Source organism: Sparus aurata, chromosome 1, assembly GCF_900880675.1.
Source record: "Sparus aurata chromosome 1, fSpaAur1.1, whole genome shotgun sequence".
NCBI lineage: Eukaryota > Metazoa > Chordata > Actinopteri > Spariformes > Sparidae > Sparus > Sparus aurata.
In genome coordinates this window covers 3,821,761-3,841,286 of record NC_044187.1, presented here as the reverse complement: position 1 = coordinate 3,841,286, position 19,526 = coordinate 3,821,761, and the positions used below count along the sequence as shown (strand labels likewise).

Below are 19,526 nucleotides of genomic sequence, written 5' to 3'. Positions count from 1 at the left end.
AAGTTCAGTTTGTTTAATCTGTCCAGCGTGAACCCTCTTCCCACACAAATCTCTCAAAGGATCTCTGACGGTACCAGTCAGCTAATCAAGCTAATGCTAAGCTCTGAAGTAATTTGTTTTTCTTTCTTCAGATTTGTGCAGTAATATGGTGAAAAATGTTGATCCTGCTTTTGATTATGATGATCGAACATGAAGACTAGATTCTCATAATTATGAGACCTCGAGCAGAATCATGTGGAGCTGTGAATGATTTTAACACAATGATAGAAATGAATTCAGAACTATTACCTGATAACTTGCACTAGGTCATTTGAATTCTATATTTTTCAGAACCGAGTTTCTAAATGAAGAGAATGAAACTGTCACTCTCTGATTTGTCCACTCGGTGGCAGCAGAGAGAAGCTGTACATGCGATACTGATGATTAATAAGTTATATTAACTGATCAACTGCTCAAGCACAGACTATTTAAAGCTGGACTGTCTCAAAAAACTATTGGTCGGTTTGTTAGTTATCCTACAGACAGGTCACAGTGTGTGCAGGCAGAGGGCTGCACCTCTAGCTCTCTCATTTTAAGTAAAGGTGTACCCCAGGGATCAGTCCTGGGTCCACTCCTATTCATTTTGTACATCAATGACATCTATCTAAATGTGTCAAATGTGAAATCTCACTTTTATGCTGACGATACTGTACTCTACAGTTCAGCACCCACCCCCAGAAGGGGCCCTCTCCCAGTTACAACTTGCTTTTAACACGGTCCAAGAACATTTGTATGATTTAAAACTTGTTTTGAAAGTTGACAAAACTAAAGTCATGCTGTTCTCTAACACAAAATCAAAACCACAAAATCTGCCCTCCATCTTCTCTTCTCAAGATTGAGTGTGTTTCCAACTACAGATATCTTGGTATATTAATTGACAAATCCCTCTCTTTCTCAAATCAACCAGCAGCTGGTGAAAAGATTGAAACTGAAACTGAATTTTTATTTTAGGATCAAATCCTGCCTTTCCTTTAACTCAAAAAAGAGACTGGTTACGGCCACTTTTATGTCTGTTCTGGACTACAGTGATGTTTTATATATGCATGCCTCGTCTCAAAGCTTACAAGCTCTTGACACTGTGTATCATGGAGCTCTGAGGTTCATCACTGGTTTTAAAGCACTGACTCATCACTATACGCTGTATGATCGGGTTGGATGGTCTTCCTCATCAATACGCAGACTGAGACACCTGCATATTCTCATCTACAAGGCAATTTTAGGTTTTCTTCCTCCTTACCTCATGTCCTACATTAACCGAAATAATGCTGGGACTTAGAATCTTCGGTCTCAGGATTTGTTCTTGCTGTCTGTCCCAAAAGTCAGGACTGAACTGGGAAAGAAAGCGTTTAGGTTTGCTGCTCCCTCTGCCTGGAACATGTTGCAAAAAACTTTGAAACATAATGAGTTGGTCTTGTTGAACTCTTTTAAGGTGAAATTGGATGACCTGGAGGCAGAAACATCTGGTTGTAGATGTTTTACCTGAGGCTGTTATTACTGTAGCTGACCTTCATATCTTGCTGTTTTGGATGCTAAGTGTATATGTCTACCTTGTGTTTGTGTGTATGAATATGCTGCTGCCTGTCTTGGCCAGGACACTCTTGTAAAAGAGATTTTTAATCTCAATGAGTCTTTTTTCCTGGTTAAATATAGGTTAAATAAAAAAAATATATAATAAATTAACAAGCAGCGTCCTGTGAAGAAGAACCAGTCTGAGTCACATTGTGTTCAGTCTCACCTGATGGCAAAGACGACAGCCACCATAATTCCCATCACGCTCTGGGCCAACAGGACGCCCACAACGATGACCACGATGACCACAACCTGGTTGGAGGCGGAGCTTTGAGGCTCCACCTCTAACTTGACCTCAAACTGAAGATTGTCCCCAAACACTTTAACAAGCTCCACCCTCACAGCTTCTGATTGGCTCTGCAGCTTCCTGATGGATCCGACACAAGAGGTCAGCTCCAACATTTTAACTTACGTGTGCTAAATTTAATTTCATGTCACCGTACAAACACTTTGTAACCTTGTTCAGAAAAGGATCTATATACATACTGTTAATTATTTATACTGTCACATGATTAACAGGGTGAAAACAGTAACAGTTTGATGTGGCCGTCTTTAGTCTTGTCTTTGGATAAATACTTTTGTAGGTGCTCATTCACACTTTAAATACTTACATTTAAATTACACAAGAAGAAGCAGGACTGTAAATGGAAGCTAACTAACATATAAATCTGTCTGGTTCACATTGAATGTCATTAAAAATCAAACTCTTACATTGTGACTTCTTCACCAGACACCACCGTCCCTCCATCCAAACAGATCAAGCTGACCAGACTCCACACAGCTGTCCTCTGTATCCTGGACTCAGAGGCTTCTCCGTTTTCGCTGGACACATCTAAGACATCCACGGTCCAGCCCAGAACTTTAGTTAAAGAACTGAGAGGAATAAATAAATTACAAATTATATAATCTGGAAACAAAACATCTCCAAAGAGTCTTTATGGTGAGCTGAACTTGTCCTACCTCTCCACGTCGGGGATCTTGTTCTCCACAGTGTTAGCTGGCTGGTTCAGGGAGATGACGACCACATCGCTGCTGCTCACACTTCCCCCGACCGTCACCTGGAGGCAGAAGAGAGAGTGGTGAGTGTAGGAATCTTCTTATTTCACATTTATATTGAAATGTTCTTCATTGAATCACATACAATCCTCAAGACATTGCAATATCAGGAAAGGAAGCAGTAAGACTATTAAAACAAATCATTTCAAATCAGTTATTCTCATAATGTTGGAGCTTTTTTTCGGGCCTGTAGAAGGATTATTGGTAGAGGAAGAAGTCAGACATGTTTTAGAGAGCAGTGGAGGATCTTTCAGCATCATGAGATTCTTGTTTAGAAAAGAAAAGTGAAATGTGCTGTAAGCTGGAGCTGCCATTTTGTTGAGAAATTGGGAGGAGGGTGATTTAGTTTTTTTCTTTTACTTTTTTTACTCAAGGGGAGAATCCAAAGAAAATAGAAATAACACTAAATAATAAACTAATGTTCAGCCCCAACTTGTATGTACAGTAATGTACGGAGGCTCTGAGAGGCAACACAGAAAATAAATTATGATGATGCAATTTTAACTTCAATCTGTTAAAACGGGTACAACAATACATTTAAAAAAATAAGACAAAGAGGGATAATAAAGCTAAAAATTTGACCTAAGATAATTTTTTTTCTCCATCTATAAAAACTGATAAAAGTTTTGGCAGATTAACTTTTTTTTTTTTTTTTGTCTGAAAAATGTTTAAAGGTTGAATCTGTAATATGCTTATTAAAAGCTATCTTTTTTCAAAAATAATACATCCACGGGGCGTTTAGAGGGGCGCAGATTAAAAGTAATGCGTTTCCTTGAAAAATGATATTTAGTCTGAAATAAATAATTTAAGAAATTTTGACGGGTTCGACAATGACTTCCTGTTTACATCGTACCAGCCAAATAGCGGCCGGCATTGCGGGTTGCCAATTTCGCAACCTTGGCAATGCTCGGCACAGCTAGGCTGACACTGGGTGAAATGGCGGAGTCTGCAAGCTCTTCAGAGCCCCAGCAAACAGTGTGTTATCTGTCCCAGCAGCTGAGTGACCGGAGAAGAGCAAAAACCAGAGTAAATATCGGTGAAGCATACGCTCGATGGACTCAGGTAAAGGATTTCCACGGCATCAAAACACACGCGGAAATCGCGAACTTTCTCCTGGATCGGTAATCTAACTCGCTTGCTAACTTAGCTAACGTTACCTGTCGGTCAAACTCCTCTGCTATACTTATTTTCATTATATCACGTTGATCCTAGATATGAGAATACTGATCGTGACCCATCGACCTCCACACCCAGTAAACGGAGGAGACGGAGGTGGCTCAATCCTCCTGCCCTGTCCAAACCTGGCAACCCGACCGCTGGAATTACTTTTTTGTTGTCGCCACTATGATCTTGAGACACTAGATGGCGGCATTCAGCTCATATTCCATATTCCACCTTTAAGGAGAAAAATAATCTTTCCCGCTTTTAGCTTTGATTTTAAAATATAAAAAAAAACAAATCTTCATGAATGCTTTTAGTTTTAATAAGAACACAGAGCAGCGGTGCACTTTGACCTCTTGTGGTCAACATTAGTATTACAATAACAAAAACTTTTTTTTTCTTTTCTTTTTTCATCTGCCAAAACTTCATTCAACTGTTTTCACAGATGGATAAAAAAAACAACAACTGAAACTAGATCACCAGAATCTTTTTTTCTCGTCTCTTTTGGCTTCTGTGTTTATGTTCAGAACGATACACACGTCACTTGTTGCTAAAATAAAGTCTGCAGATAACTTTCTCAGTTGTAAATACTGGACTGACGGTAACAAATATGGTGACACATCAGTTTCAGGTATCTTATAGAAAATAAATACAACTTAACCATAATTATTTTTTACAGGATGAAATGTTTTGTGGGTTTAACAGAAAGTTCTTCTTATATTTAATGAAGTATTTATGACATATGAATCAGCAGAGAGTCGAGGTCCTTCATCCGTCTTTATCAAAAGTTATCGACACGGGGTGCCGTTTACAGTGTACAGATGTTTGTTATTGACACACGTTTATTTTGTATCGGGCTTGTTTAGACTCAGACTTGTTTGTGGCCTCTACTGGATGCCGAGTTCTTTTTCTCACATTTCTAACAAACGTCTGTACATTCTTCTCCACTCACCTCCACTGTGGTCGTAGCCTGAAGTCCTTGGAGGTCGTCGGCGTGCACCTTCAACTCAACCTTCTGTCCAGCCAGCTCCACTGCTGACACCACAGACACCAGACCGGTGGACGGATCCACATCAAAATAAGTAGTGTCCTCTAGACTGTAGACCAGCTGACACTGTTCACCCACATCGGGGTCTGAAGCCTAGAGAGGGGGAGGATTTAGAATTAAAAACATTAGAGGTATCAATAAATGAGTTTGGTCAGTGTGTCAAGATGGATGCCTTGTCCTCTCTACTTGTGCTGAGCAGGAGCAGCGTGCAGGATCGTCTTTTCTCAAAACTGATCGACCGTAAGTTAAATAGATTGAATTTGCGGAACTGATCCATCAGGTTTTGCTGATCTTGGCTGCTTCGTGGCAGTATCACCTGTTTGGACGTCTCCACTTTGTCTCAAACCTTTGAGCTTTTGACAGTCATGGAAACGTTCCAGTGAGCGATCAGATAACACGTTCAGTGACCACATCGCTCACAGCTCAAACTGCTCAGATAAATTACTCATGTTTATCAGCTCTGCTCTCACACAACACAGAGGAGACATTCTCATTTCTTTCATTACAGTTTGTGTTTCTGGAAACGAGGAGGATGTTCTCCAACAAATGTGAGCCGACAGCGTCTGGGCCTGTCCTTACTGTGACAGTGACGACGGGGGTTTTATACACAGCGATGCTGACGATGGAGGCCTCGTAAAGCGGTTTGGAAAACTGTGGAGGCTCGTTCACATCCTCCACCTGAACTGTGACCTGTGACCGGAGAAGAAAAGACATAATAATGAAATGTTGACAGTCCTCTTTGTTTCTTAACACAGATCAGTATTAGTAAATGGTCTGCATTTTTATAAATGGTCTGCATTTTTATAGCGCTTTTCCAGTCTAACGACAGCTCAAAGCGCTGTACAACACATGCCACATTCACCCATTCATTCATACACTGATGACAGAGGCTGCCATGCAAGGCGCCAACTGCTCATCAGGAGCAATTTGGGGTACAGTATCTTGCTCAAGGACACTTCGACATGCAACTAGGGGGAGCCGGGATTCGAACTGGTGACCTACTGATCACTAGACGGCCCGCTCTACCCACTGAGCCACAGCCGCCCCAGTGACGAATCCAGGTACAGAAGGAAACTTACACAGAAAATCTCATTCATAACCACAAATATGTGTAATGATCCCTGCAGAATAAACTCAACCATGTGTCATGAGAGTTGCTCAATTGTTTCAGACGGAGGTGGTTAGATAAAATGTCCTTGGAGTGAGATTTGAGCAAAGAAGCTGGTGAGCTCTGAGGATGGATACAGAGAGCTGGATCACGTATGAAGACTTGGATGTGTGGATTCATGGATGAAGAAGAAAACAACCATCAGCTGCAGCAATTTTCATTCATAAATCTGTTCCTTTCTCAGTGTGTAGTGTGCAGTCCAATCTCAAAGGTTCCATTTCATTACTGTACAGTACTCTTCTCAAAAGTCGGACAACAACCTCCGATGCTTTACGCAATGCGTGGTCTGCAGAGCTTGGTGAGGATATAGGTCCTGCTGCCTGGGAGCAGGCTCTAAGTTGGGTCCACTCATCGTCTGTCTGTGCTCACCATGGAGTTTTACAATGCAAAGTGATTCAGAGAGTTCACTGGTCTAAAAGTAAGCCAGCTCGTATCTATCCTGACAGTAATCCAAACTGTGACAAGTGTCACCAAGGACCAGCCAATCTCAGTCCTATGTTCTGGTCTTGCCCCAACCTTGCTCCCCTCTGGACATGCGTTTTTGAGTCCCTCTCAGCCATCACATCTGCCAACATCCAACCTCACTATTACTTGCCCTGTTCGGTGTCCTACCCATTGGCGTCTCACTGCCGTTCTATTTTGCTGAGCTTGTTGCCTTTTTCATACTACTAGCAAGACGTGCCATTCTGTTGCGATGGAAGAGCCCCTGCCCCTTTTTTAGATGTGACGACCAACAAAAGAAGCAACTGTTTCTTTAAAAACAAATCAATGTTCAGCTATTCGAGAGGTTAGCGTAGCTGCTATAGCATCAACAGAGATGGACAGAGTACTCGACCCCAGTACTTGAGTAAGAGTACAAATACTACTGGTCAAAATTTACTCCGTTACAAGTAAAAGTAGCTCAGTCGACATGTTACTCGAGTAAGAGTAAAAAAGTACTTGCTTTTAAAGGTACTTAAGTATCCAAGTATACTTTAAGTAAAAGTAAGAGTACGAGTAAGAGTAAATTTCTTATTTTTCACATCAATGAATTACTATAATTTTTTCTAAATGAATTTAAGGACCTTTTAACTCTTGTCTCAAAGAATTAACTCTTTGAGGGGTGCCGTTTAGCTTAGTTGGTAGAGCGAGCATCCCATGTGCTGAGGCTCTGCAGCGGACCTGGGTTCGACTCCTGGCCTGGGTCCCTTTGCTGTGTGTCACTCCCCCTCTCTTTCTCCCTGTTTCCTGTCATATCTTCAGCTGTTCTATCAATAAAGCCATAAAAGGCCAAATATATATATATATAAAAAAAAAGAATTAACCCTTTGAAACCACCTGCACTGATGTGCTTGCTTTTAGAACCACAATGTTATATAAAGCCTGCAGAAACACCTATAAAAACAAATAAAATGAATGGGATCACAGGAGGACAGCAGATGTTGCAGATGCAGATGTTTATTAACAATCATTAAAACTGTAACCAAATGAACCTGCACCGTCCAACTAACTCTCTATCATTTAGCTAAGTTGGGAACTCAAAGACCAATGTTGTCCCCAGACCACTGGTTGAGAATCACTGCTTTACAAAAAACTACATCTGATGCAGCCATTGTCGCGGTTTTGTGTTGACAAACGCAGTCGAGAGCGCGGCTACTTTGGTGGTATCCTTATGGGGAGGAATGACGTATTTCCGCTTTTACATAGATCCCAGTGGAGAGCGTGCACTGTGATAAGTTTCATCTTTGACAAACACAGCTTGTGTCCAATAGTTTTTTAGAAAAAAAAAGAGCAGACCAGAAAGTAACGAGTACTTTTCAGCCTTACTAGAAATTAACTCGAGTAAAAGTAAAAATATTTGTCTTGGAAATGTATTCAAGTAAGAGTAATAAGTACCAAAGAAATCTAATACTCAAGTAAAGTACAAATCCTCTGGATATGTACTTAAGTACAGTACTCAAGTAAATTTACTCCGTTACTGTCCAACACTGAGCATCAGTTACATCACAACTAGGGAGTTTGTTTCACGGAAAGAAGAGCAAAGAACGACACTGAAGACTTTTCTTCATTGGAAAACACGTTTTCACCAGTCTCTCCCGACTGACTTCAGCAAGAGTTTGATTGTAGAAGTTTGTATTTTCTAATGACAGAATAAAATAAGAGGATTACAGCTTCAATAGTCAAATATTCAGCTCATCATCGTGTTTATAGGACATAAAGTAAATCCTTTACCGTTGTAACAGCTGTTGTAGGGGGGGTCCTCGTGTCCACTGCCTCCACATCCAGGACGTACCACTCCTTCTCTTCTTTGTCCAGCTCTGCTTTTGTCTTGATGGCTCCACTGGCGTCGACGGAGAACAGGTCGTTGTGTTTTTTCAGCATGTAGGAGACGTCATAAAAGTCACTTCCTGAGGAGGCAAAGACCGTCCCCACCGTCGTCCCCACAGTCCTGTGCTCAGGTATGCTGAAGTTGTAGGAGGAGCTCCCAAAGGCCACGTCCTCCACAAGACTGACGACCCTCAGATTGACCACAACACGGGCTGCAGGAAACATCCAGTTCATACAGGAAATACTACAACCACCATCCATAACTTTATATTGTAGGGCAGTGGCGTGCACAGACTTTTTGAAGGGCAGGGGCGAAAAGAAGGGCACTTTAGCGCGCGTTTTGGCTCCCAAGAGGGCACTTTAGCATGTGTTTTGTATGGAGCCAGAACGATGACTTTAATATTTGGCATCCAAAAAAAAAATTGGCATTGAAAACAAAACCAGTACTGAAAAAAGAAACATTGTCATTGAAACATTTGTATTGAAAACAGTTGTATTGGCATTGAAACAAGTATTGGCACTGAAAAAAGAAAGTAATTCAAATAATTCAAATCCGAAAATCTTATCATTTTATTTTATTTGGATTTTTTTGTATTTTTCAATGACAATCTTCAGATTTTTTCTTCATGTCAGTTTTTTTTCAGTGACAGATATTTTTTACAATGTCAGTTTTTTTTTCAGTGTGACTGATTTTCAGTTTCAACTTTCTGTCACTGTTTTGGTGTCGAGAGGGAGGGGCCTGAGGGGAGGGGCAAGTAGAGCGCGGTTTGCATATCATTTGAGAAGGTAATGGCAGCAGCCTGCGGGAAGGCGGGGCTGGACGGTCCAGCCATAATACCGTTGTACCCGGCTGTCTCTGGGCAACACAGAGTCCAACTACCTCGCGGACTTTTCTTCAAGCTCTCTCCTGATGTGTCCAAGTCTCTGTGTATCTGGTTCTGTCCCGGAGCTCCCGAGCCCCGGTCTCTATGCGTATGGAGTGCGGTGGTAGTACCGGGACGCCGGGCACAGAGCATTAGCCACAGTTAGCACAACAGCCTGTTGCTCCGAGCCGGGGCTGCAGCGCCGACAGCAGCGCTCTGGTCTACTCTCCGAGCACTTTGCCCACACTGCTACCGGAGACCGGAGCTCCGGAGCTCCCGAGCTCCGGTATCTATATGCATATGGAGTGTGGTAGTAGTACGGAGCTAACGAGCATTAGCCCCAGTTGTGTTGTTCCAAGCCGGGGCTGCCTCGCCGACAGCAGCGCTCCGTCTGCTCCCCGAGCTCTGTGCCACCGCACCGCTGCACACGCATACAGAGACCGGACAATAAAGGAGAGTGCTTGGAGAAAAGTCAGTCAGTTATGAAAATATGTGTCTGTTACTTGATTACAGCCGTCTGTTGTACTTTACTATGAACCACAGTAGCACAATCACAGCTGAATTTCCCCGCACACTGACTTGTTGAGTTTATTCGCTTCGACTCAAAGGAGTCATTGTAGGAATAGTGATATTATTCACATGAACTGAGTTTATAGGGGAGCTCTGGTCTCTGGTCTCTGGTAGCGGTAGGTGGCATAAAGCTAACTGTGGCTAATGCTCTGTGCTCGGCGCCCCGGTACTACCACCGCACTCCATACGCATATAGAGACCGGAGCTCGGGAGCTCCGGGACAGAACCAGATACACAGAGACTTGGACACATCAGGAGAGAGCTTGAAGAAAAGTCCGCGAGGTAGTTGGACTCTGTGTTGCCCAGAGACAGCCGGCACACGGGCCCTAACATGGTGTATTGTGGCTGAACCGTCCAGCCCCGCCTTCCCGCAGGCTGCTGCCATTACCTTCTCAAATGATATGCAAACCACGCTCTACTTGCCCCTCCCCTCAGGCCCCTCCCTCTCGACGCCAAAACAGTGACAGAAAGTTGAAACTGAAAATCAGTGACACTGAAAAAAAACTGACATTGTAAAAAAATCTGTCACTGAAAAAAAACTGACATGAAGAAAAAATCTGAAGATTGTCATTGAAAAATAAAAAAAAATCCCAATAAAATAAAATGATAAGATTTTCGGATTTGAATTATTTGAATTACTTTCTTTTTCAGTGCCAATACTTGTTTCAATGCCAATACAACTGTTTTCAATACAAATGTTTCAATGACAATGTTTCTTTTTTCAGTACTGGTTTTGTTTTCAATGCCAATTTTTTTTTGGATGCCAAATTTTAAAGTCACCGTTTTGGCTCCATAGTTTTGGCTCCCAAGAGGGCAGTTTATCATGTTCTAACCAGCCAAGGGGGCAGTTTAGTGTGTTTTGCCAACCAAGAGGGCACTTTGGCACGCTTTTTTGGCTCTCAGGTGGGCACTTTAGCGCGCGTTTTGGCTCTCAGGAGGGCACTATAGCGCGCGTTTTGGCTCTCAGGAGGGCACTTTAGCGCACGTTTTGGCTCTCAGGAGGGCACTTTAGCGCGCGTTTTTCAACAATTGGGTCACGAGGGGGGGCGACCCCCTGCCCCCCCCTTGTGCACATCACTGCTGTAGGGAAATGTTTAACAGAACAAAAACAACTACCAGCTGCTTCCTGTCACACTGACCTGTGGACCTCAGGGGAGGCTCGCCGTGGTCTTCAGCCATGGCTGTCAGTACCAGTGTGGTGTCCTCTTTGACATCAGCAAGGTCAGAGGTCAAGGTCACAGCCCCAGTCGTACTGTCTAAAGCCAAATATGGGGAACTTCCTGCAGAGAAACTGTGCAGCAGAGGGAAAAACATCTTTAAAAACATTGTTAAACTATTACAATTGAATCTGACCTGTAAGTTACACTCAGGCTCTTTAAACCACATCACAGTCTGAACTGACCTGTAGATGATGCGTGAGTTGTCCCCGGCGTCTTTGTCGGTGGCCTCCAGCGTCAGCAGCAGCTTCCCTTTCTCTGCGTCCTTCAGCAGGATGCTGCTGACGTAGCTGCTGGAGCTGAACTCAGGTTTGTTGTCATTGGCGTCAGTGAGGCTCACTCTGATGGTGGTGATGTTCTGGTGCATAAGAGACATATGTGAGATAATGATGTTTGGGTTGTAATTTCAGTTTGTACTTTATTATACTAAAATACACAGACTTTTTGTTCAGTTCCTTTATGATGTTGGTTGAACTTGTTTTTGCCCGTTATGTTATTGGATTAATAATTAAATTAAAATGCTTTTGTATCTTTTTTATGCATTATAGAGACTTTTTGAACAGAAAATCTGCAACACCAGAAATGGCAGCTGTACATAACATTTCCCGCCCCTTCCCTTTAAAAGCCAATTAGTACTTCATCACAGTCAAACTTTGAAAGATATCAGCCAATTGTGTTGTGTTGATGATTCAATACAGTTTCAAACGTTTGGTGCAGCTGTTGATGGACTTCTAATAAACCTGGGGGAGGTTTACATATTTGTTCTTTTTGCCGCTGGTATGAAGGATTACCAAGGAAGGTGTTGTTATTCAGGAAGGTGGGAAACTTTGTAATTGCTTTTTAGTCAGATTTGGCTGTTGATTCCATACATGCAGTTTTTATATCCAGTTGAAAAGTAAAAGTTCATTGACATAAGGGTCTGGTCTTGTTAGCCCAAGATAACTGCCCCGGGGTCGTCGCCCAAATGGCGAGAAAGGGCTTTGCTCTCACCTCTCTCTGTGGGGTGCCGTTGTCTGAGGCCTTCACCAACAGCTCATAAGTTTCCCTGCTCTCCCGATCCAGAGCTCCAACAGCAAGCAACGTCCCATCCTGCCACACATCACATGACTCAGAGCCAGAGCACCAACACAGTACAGGCTAAATATATTTGCACAACCCTCTCTAGCCTCACCTCTCTGAACCTGAAGAGTGGGTGAGGGGAGGTGAGGGAGAGGGTGACCTCTCCGTTGGGGCCGAGGTCGGCGTCCGTGGGCACGATGGTGACAATGTCTCCTGGATTGTCCTCGGTGTAGTTGCCCTCGGGGATCTGTAGGGGGTCCGCGATAGTTGGGAACTGTGGGTTGTTGTCGTTGTAGTCCAGGACAGTGATGTTGAGCTGAGCTGTGGCACTCAGACCGTATGTGGTCTGATCCACCGCCACCACCTGAGGACAGATGAAGAGGACAACACAGGATCAACTGAGTGAGGAGACATGATTTGACCTGTTTCAGCTGCCTACAGTACCAGGATCTTATTACTGTTTACAACAAAATCAAAATGTGTCTCAAATTAAAACTCACAACTTGAGAACCGATGGAGGAGGACTTTCATATTCACATCTTCCACACTAATAATAATACTTATTATACCTCTAATACATAGTTGTCCTTTGTCTCTCTGTCCAGAGTAACGTTGTTCTTCAGTGTTACCACACCCTGTTTGTTGATGTCAAAGATATCGCTGGTGTAGACGAAGTCACCATTGGAGAATCCACCCTGAGGAAAAGATATGATTGAAGGGTGTTATACACATTTTCTGTGTCGTGTATCAACTTCTCTTTTCTTGTTTGGTCAAAAAGGCTTCAAAGGTCAAAAACTCACCAGGAGTCTTCAAGGCTGGGTGCAGTAGAGATTTATTTGCCAGCAGACAGAGCACGAGATTATACATGAACAATTCATCTGAAGTTCTAAGCATTAAGTGCCTTCTTTTAAACCCAAAAAATTGGGAGTGTTCCCATGGCCTCATTGCCTCAACCAATCCCTCCTCTCTCCTACTTCTGCTGACATGTAGCTGCACAAAGCTGTGCCTTGCTGCAGTGCATGACTGGTATTTTTAAAATAACAGGTACTGTCCTCAGCATGCACCATTAGCTCTTACTGACTCTGGCCTCAGGCTTTTTAACAACCAGGTTCCCCTCTTGATATATCACATTATATCTGATCACACTTTGCACTGCATTTTAAAGAAATAATAAAAGTGTTGTATATTTGGTTACATGATTTCGTTCATACATTTGTGGTTACATTTTCACACTTGTCATCACATTCACAATACAGTAGCTGTAATCAGTAGGTGCAATTCAATTCAATCAACCGGAACAGAGTAGTATGTTTCAACATCTCCTTCATACTTGATTATCCCTAATTTCGTACTTTTAGCATTATAACAGTTATTATCAGTTATCATTAGTCACTAGCTACTTACTGTGGTGACATTATACTACAGCTGGATTCACTGTTCACTAGGGGTGCAACAACTACTTGACAAATAGTCGACTTCTAAATTAGTCAATGAATATTTAAGTAGTCGACTAGTCCTTAGTTATATGTGTGATGGGACCCACTGATGAAGTCTTTGTTGTCTCTCTCTTACTCTACACCCTCCATTCCTTCAACTTCTAATCTTCAAGGGCTCCTCTCCATCTTCCCCACGGGGCTGCCTGCCCTCAAGATCTCTTCTTCTGGGCCTAACAGCTGCGGAGAGCTGCAAGCTCCATTTGCAGCAGGCCCAAAGAACTTCTCCTCACTGCAGCGACACAAGGTCCTGCCAGTATTCCAGATCAGTTAGCACCAGCTGAACCTTATTTGCACCTTTCCCTGATCTCCATCCGTCTCTCTTTCACTCATGCGTCTCACACACTAACATATATAAAATAAGAGCCATTGTTTTTGTGTTTAACACACTTTATGTTATGGACAAAATGCACTTTTGTTAAAGGAAAGAGTTTATTTTATTGCTGCTGCCACTTATTTACTAAATATAGTAGTTTCTGTGCAATTCGTAATCTGACTAGTCGACCAAAGTCTGGGAACATTGCATCCTGGACACAACAAAGAAAATAGTCACATGCAAAATTTGTAAGATGAAACTCACGCTGCATTCTACCTCAGCAATGCAGTGTTTCCAACACATTGACTAATACGTGCTAGTGCGCCCCAGGATTGACACGGACCGCCATATATTGCGTTTCATTAGTTTGTTTTTTTAAGGCTACTTAACAACTCAGCGTATGCGTTCAGCTGCATTTCCTTTCCCTGATCTCCATCCGTCTCTCTTTCACTCATGCGTGTCACACACTAATATACACTATATTGCCAAAAGTATTCACTCACCAATCCAAATAATTGAAATCAGGAGTTCCAATCACTTCCATGGTTACAGGTCAAAGAAAGCACCTAGGCATGCAGACTGTTTCTACAAACATTTGTGAAAGAATGGATCACTCTCAGGAGCTCAGTTAATTCCAGCGTGGTACAGTGATAGGATGCCACCTGTGCAACAAGTCTAGTCGTAAAATCTCCTCACTCCTAAATATTCCACAGTCAACTGTAAGTGGTATTATAACAAGGTGGAAGCGATTGGGAACGACACCAACTCAGCCACGAAGTGGTAGGCCACGTGAAATGACGGAGCAGGTTCAGCGGATGCTGAGGCACATAGTGCGCAGTGGTCAGGAAACAGAAAACTTCATGTGGCCTTCAGATTAGCTCAAGAACAGTGCGTAGAGAGCATCATGGAATGGGTTTCCATGGCCGAGCAGCGGAATCCAAGCCATACATCAGCAAGTGCAATGCAAAGTGTCGGATGCAGTGGTGAAAAGCACGCCGTCACTGGACTGACGTCTTCTCTGGAGTGATGAATCAAGCTTCTCCATCTGGCAAGCTGGGTTTGGCAGTTGCCAGCAGAACGGAACGTGTCTGACTGTACTGTGCCAAGTGTAAAGTTTGGTGGAGAAGGATTATGGCGTGGGGTTGTCTTTCAGGAGCTGGGCTTGGCCCCTTAATTTCCAGTGAAAGGAACTCTGACTACTTCAGCATAACAAGAGATGTTGGACAATTCCCAGCTCCAAACTTTGTGGGAACAGTTTGGGGATGGCCTCTTCCTGTTCCAACATGACTGTGCACCAGTGCACAAAGTAGGTCCATAAAGACATGGAGGAGTTTGGTGTGGATGAACTTGACTGGCCTGCACAGAGTCCTGACCTCAACCCGATAAAACACCTTTGGGATTAATTAGAGCGGAGACTGAGAGCCAGGCCTTACCGTCCAACATCAGTGTGTGACCTCACAAATGTGCTTCTGGAAGAATGGTCAAAAATTCCCATAAACACTCCTAAACCTTGTGGAAAGCCTTCAGAAGAGTTGAAGCTGTTATAGCTGCAAAGGGACCAAGGGATCATATCAAACCCTACGGATTAAGAATGGGATGTCACTTAAGTTCATATGTGTGTCAAGGCAGGTGAGCGAATACTTTTGGCAATATAGTGTATGTATATATGTCATCACAGTCTGATTAGTTCTGAGATCAAACGATTTCAGAGCCTTGTACAAACTCCTCCCGCAAGCAGTTGGACCAATAATGTCACTAACGCGTCTCACACACTTAAATATAATAAATAAGAGCAAATATTTAAATTTAAATATTTAACACACTTTATGTTATGCATGCTGATTATCATGCACAAAATACACTTTTGTTAAAGGAAAGAACATCATTTTATTGCTGCTGCCACTTAAATAAATATAAATAAAAGCCATTGTTTTTGAGCAATTCATAATCTGACTAGTCGACTATCAAAGTAGTCGTTAGTTGCAGCCCTACTGTTCACCAAGTTAATAGCAGCAGGTATCATAAGCTTTGCGAAAACAACATAAAGTATGATCTGAGAAATGACTCACAGTTTTATATAATATATAACACTGTGATTATAACACAGCGGTGCCGAGGTCCAAACTGTAAGAGCGACATGAGGAATCATATCATCTGTGTTTCCATCTGATACAAACTTGCAGTCTTTAAATGTATAAGACAAATAAAATGCAAAAGCAAATAAATGGATTTTATTGCATGCGAATCGATAATTAAGGCTGCAATGATGGATGCTTTGGCTCGTGGATGTTAACCAGCAAGAATGAAACCATTACATTTGAGCTGTATTCTACATTAAATATTTTTTTAATCAGCTGCTTGCACTCACCTCGTCCCTGTCAGTGACCTCCAGTGTCAGGATGGACGCACCGCTGGCCAGGTTCTCAAAGACGGCCACGTCATATTTTTCCTTACCGAACACAGGAGGGTTGTTGTTCACGTCCTTCACCTTCACCACCACAGAGCCGTTCCTGACCAGCGAGGGGGTCCCTGCATCAGAGGCCTGAACCATCAGGCTGTACATCTTCACCTCACTGTAGTCCAGAGGCTGGGCCAGCTGCAGAGTCCCACTGGAAGAGTCCAGCTCAAACACAGCAGGGTCTGATGAGGGACTCTGCAGGAGAATACTGTAAGAAACTCTCCCGTTTGCTCCTTCATCTGGGTCTACAGCTGATAGGGTGAGCAAGCTTTTACCCGCTGACTCTGTTTCCAACACTTCAACCTGATACTCAGCCACTGAGAACTCTGGGACGTTATCGTTGACGTCAGACACTTGGACCAGCAGGGAGGCTGTGGCCGACCTGGCTGGACGTCCCTGATCTTCAGCCACCACCAGCAGGTTGTATTCTGCCTTGGTCTCCCTGTCAAGTGCAGCAGCCACACTCACCATCCCAGACACAGGACCAATATCGAACCTCCCCTCTCCTCCTCTCAGCAAGTATCTGATCTCCTTGTTGAAACTGCTGTCTTTGTCTGTAGCTGGTACAACAGTAACATTGGATCCGACCTCTGAGTCCTCTGGGATTGATGTTGTGACAGAACTGAGGGCAAAAACAGGACTGTTGTCGTTGACGTCAGTGACTTGAACCTCCACGACAGCACTGTCACTGTCGACGCCGTCAGAGATGGAAATGGTCACAGAGTAGTTGTGTGGGCCTTCGTCATAGTCGAGTTTCACCTTAGTGGTGAATTCACCGGTGGGGGAGATGGAGAACTTGTCAGAGTGTGTATCAACTTGAAGAGTCACAGGTTTGTCTTCAGGTATCGCCTGGAAGTTAACCTGAAGACATGAAGATGAGGAGACGGATGTAAAAATAAATATCTTGAGTTATCCCACCTTCTCAACAATCACACCTAAATACAAATCAGCTTTGAATATCAGATGAACAAGTGTGGGTTAAATGGACATGACTGATCACAGAAACTTACCCTAAGAATCACAACTTGTGGGTCCTGCTCCTCTGCTACAGTGCCATGGTACACGCTTTGTAAAAACTTAGGTTTTGAGTTGCCAGAAGCACGAATGATCACCTGTGCTGAGGTAGAGCGGGATATGGTACCACCTAGAGGAGAGATGGAAAAAAAATATCATAATGTGTTTAGGATGAGTCTCACAATCTTAGTCCAGGGCTGCTAATTTTTTCAGGATGTTTTACACTCCACCAAGACCTTAGTTTGCTTTAAATAAACCAGACTGTACTAGGGCTGCACGATATTGGAAAAGACTGACATTGCGATTTTTTTTAACCCTGCGATATATATTGCAATATAAAAAAATACAGGAATTTTCATCAGATGACCTGAATAGCACTTTATGTTATGCTGCACTGCTGCTATCTTGTGGACAATTAACCTGCACTGATTTTACCTCTTTTTGTGTATGGACGACAGTAAGGTCTGGCTTTGCATTGTCGTACCGAGCTGTGTGGTACTGAGGTAAATGGTCAGACAAATTAGTTGTGTTACCTCGATGTGGCAACAGATGCAAGGCACTGTTGACACAGAACATGTGTTTGGTCAATATCGTCCTTCTTGTAGCCAAAATAATTCCAGATAACTGACGTTGCTTTTCTTTTTGGCACCAGGTTTTCTTTTTCGGCGATTTTTCTCTTGTTGTTGCTCATTTTTCAATGTTGTTACCAGCAACTTACTGGGTGTGCAGGGGCATGGTCTGCTTCGACACAGAATAAGAACTAATGTGATTGGTGGACCGCTGGGCATGCAGAGCTGCATGCACAGTGTGTGTCAGGTACCCTTGAAATTAGATGAGTTCATTTGCCTCCTACATCGCAGGCCCTGCAAAACAACTTGACTTTGCCATCAAATCAAATCTCAAAAAGCTCTACAGTGAGTATTCTCAAGATGTTTTTTGTAACAAAGAGTACAAAACAAAGACAAAAGCTCTGGGCTCTTTATGGTCCAGTGTTTAAATTACACCAAGCTAGGAAATGGAAACCTAAAAAAGCATGTTTGAAAGAAGACATTAGTCATGGTAAGTTGGAGCTGATACAGTTACGTGGGTGTGATAACAACTTTCTGACCACAAAGAATCCAATAGAGCCAAAGGTGAAGTGCCCAACACGTCTCTTCCAACTGAGATGCACTTGTTGGACGTTTCAGCCCACAGAGATAAGTTTAATACACATATCCTGTGCCTTGTGTCAGAATCCTGCACGGGTTCGGGTACCTGCGGGCCCCTGACAGGTGACCCGCACAATTTGGATCAAAACAGGTGAAAAAATAATGTACTGTGTTGGACACAGGTGTGGATCAGGTCAGACACAGACAATCCCCACGCTAGCTTACTTTCATTTTTAAAAATTGCATGCAGGCTATCTAATGTGTCTAATTTGCCTTCGGGTACGGGTTGGGCGTCGGTATCAATTTATAGTGGGTCAGCTCGGGTGCGGAATGTAATTTGTGATATTGTAGGAAAACGGTCAGATGCGGTTTTAAGTATGGCGTGTACAGGTGGGTTTTCAAAATAAGACCTGTGCAGGACTCTACCTTGTATTATCTACAGGGACTGGATCACCACTCAGAGCCATTCACATGATAAATAATCGTTTATATTGCTTAAAAAGTGTGATTCAGTGCTACTTCTGGTAGTGCTGAATACTATGAGAAATACTGTTCAGACCTACCATCTGTGGCTGTTATGTAGAGGGGGAACTCCAAAATCCTGTATTCAACCAGGGGAATTACTTTAGCCAGCCTGATCATTCCAGTTTTCTCCTCGATGGAGAAGTAGCCGTCAGTGTTCCCAAAGTCGACTGAGTAGGTGATCTGTCCATTTGTGCCATCGTCAACGTCTGCTGCCTCAACCTTTGTGTGAAATTATACAAATCATCTTAACAGTGATTTTAACAATGTAAAATCAAGGCAACAAACTGTAAACTTTACTCATTAAAATTGACAAGAAAAACAAAAACATCCCAAACTATATCAATGTTACACTAAACATTAATGTACCCAGCAAACATCTGTAAGACTAATCAATTAAATATGTGAAGCGTTATATATAAAACGTGAATCATTAAGTTCATTGAGTTGTAAAGATCAGGATTAGTTATAGAACTTAGTCATCAGCATACAAGGATGTCGCTGTATCTTCACCTTCA

At 42.8% G+C, this 19,526-nt stretch overlaps 1 protein-coding gene across 1 annotated transcript in view; it reads right to left on the bottom strand.

Moving 5' to 3' along the window:
* Positions 1 to 1,809: 1,809 nt before the first annotated feature.
* LOC115586709 (cadherin EGF LAG seven-pass G-type receptor 2-like) overlaps positions 1,810 to 19,526 on the bottom strand; it is a gene marked incomplete at its 3' end in the record, with an annotated part of 196,024 nt that continues 178,307 nt past the window's right edge. Inside the window, exons 14-15 of the mRNA XM_030425992.1 lie at positions 2,320 to 2,481; positions 1,810 to 1,975 (exon numbers count right to left, since the gene is read on the bottom strand). Coding sequence (XP_030281852.1) covers positions 1,810 to 1,975; positions 2,320 to 2,481 — 328 coding nt within the window. The remainder of the gene's footprint in view (positions 1,976 to 2,319; positions 2,482 to 19,526) is intronic.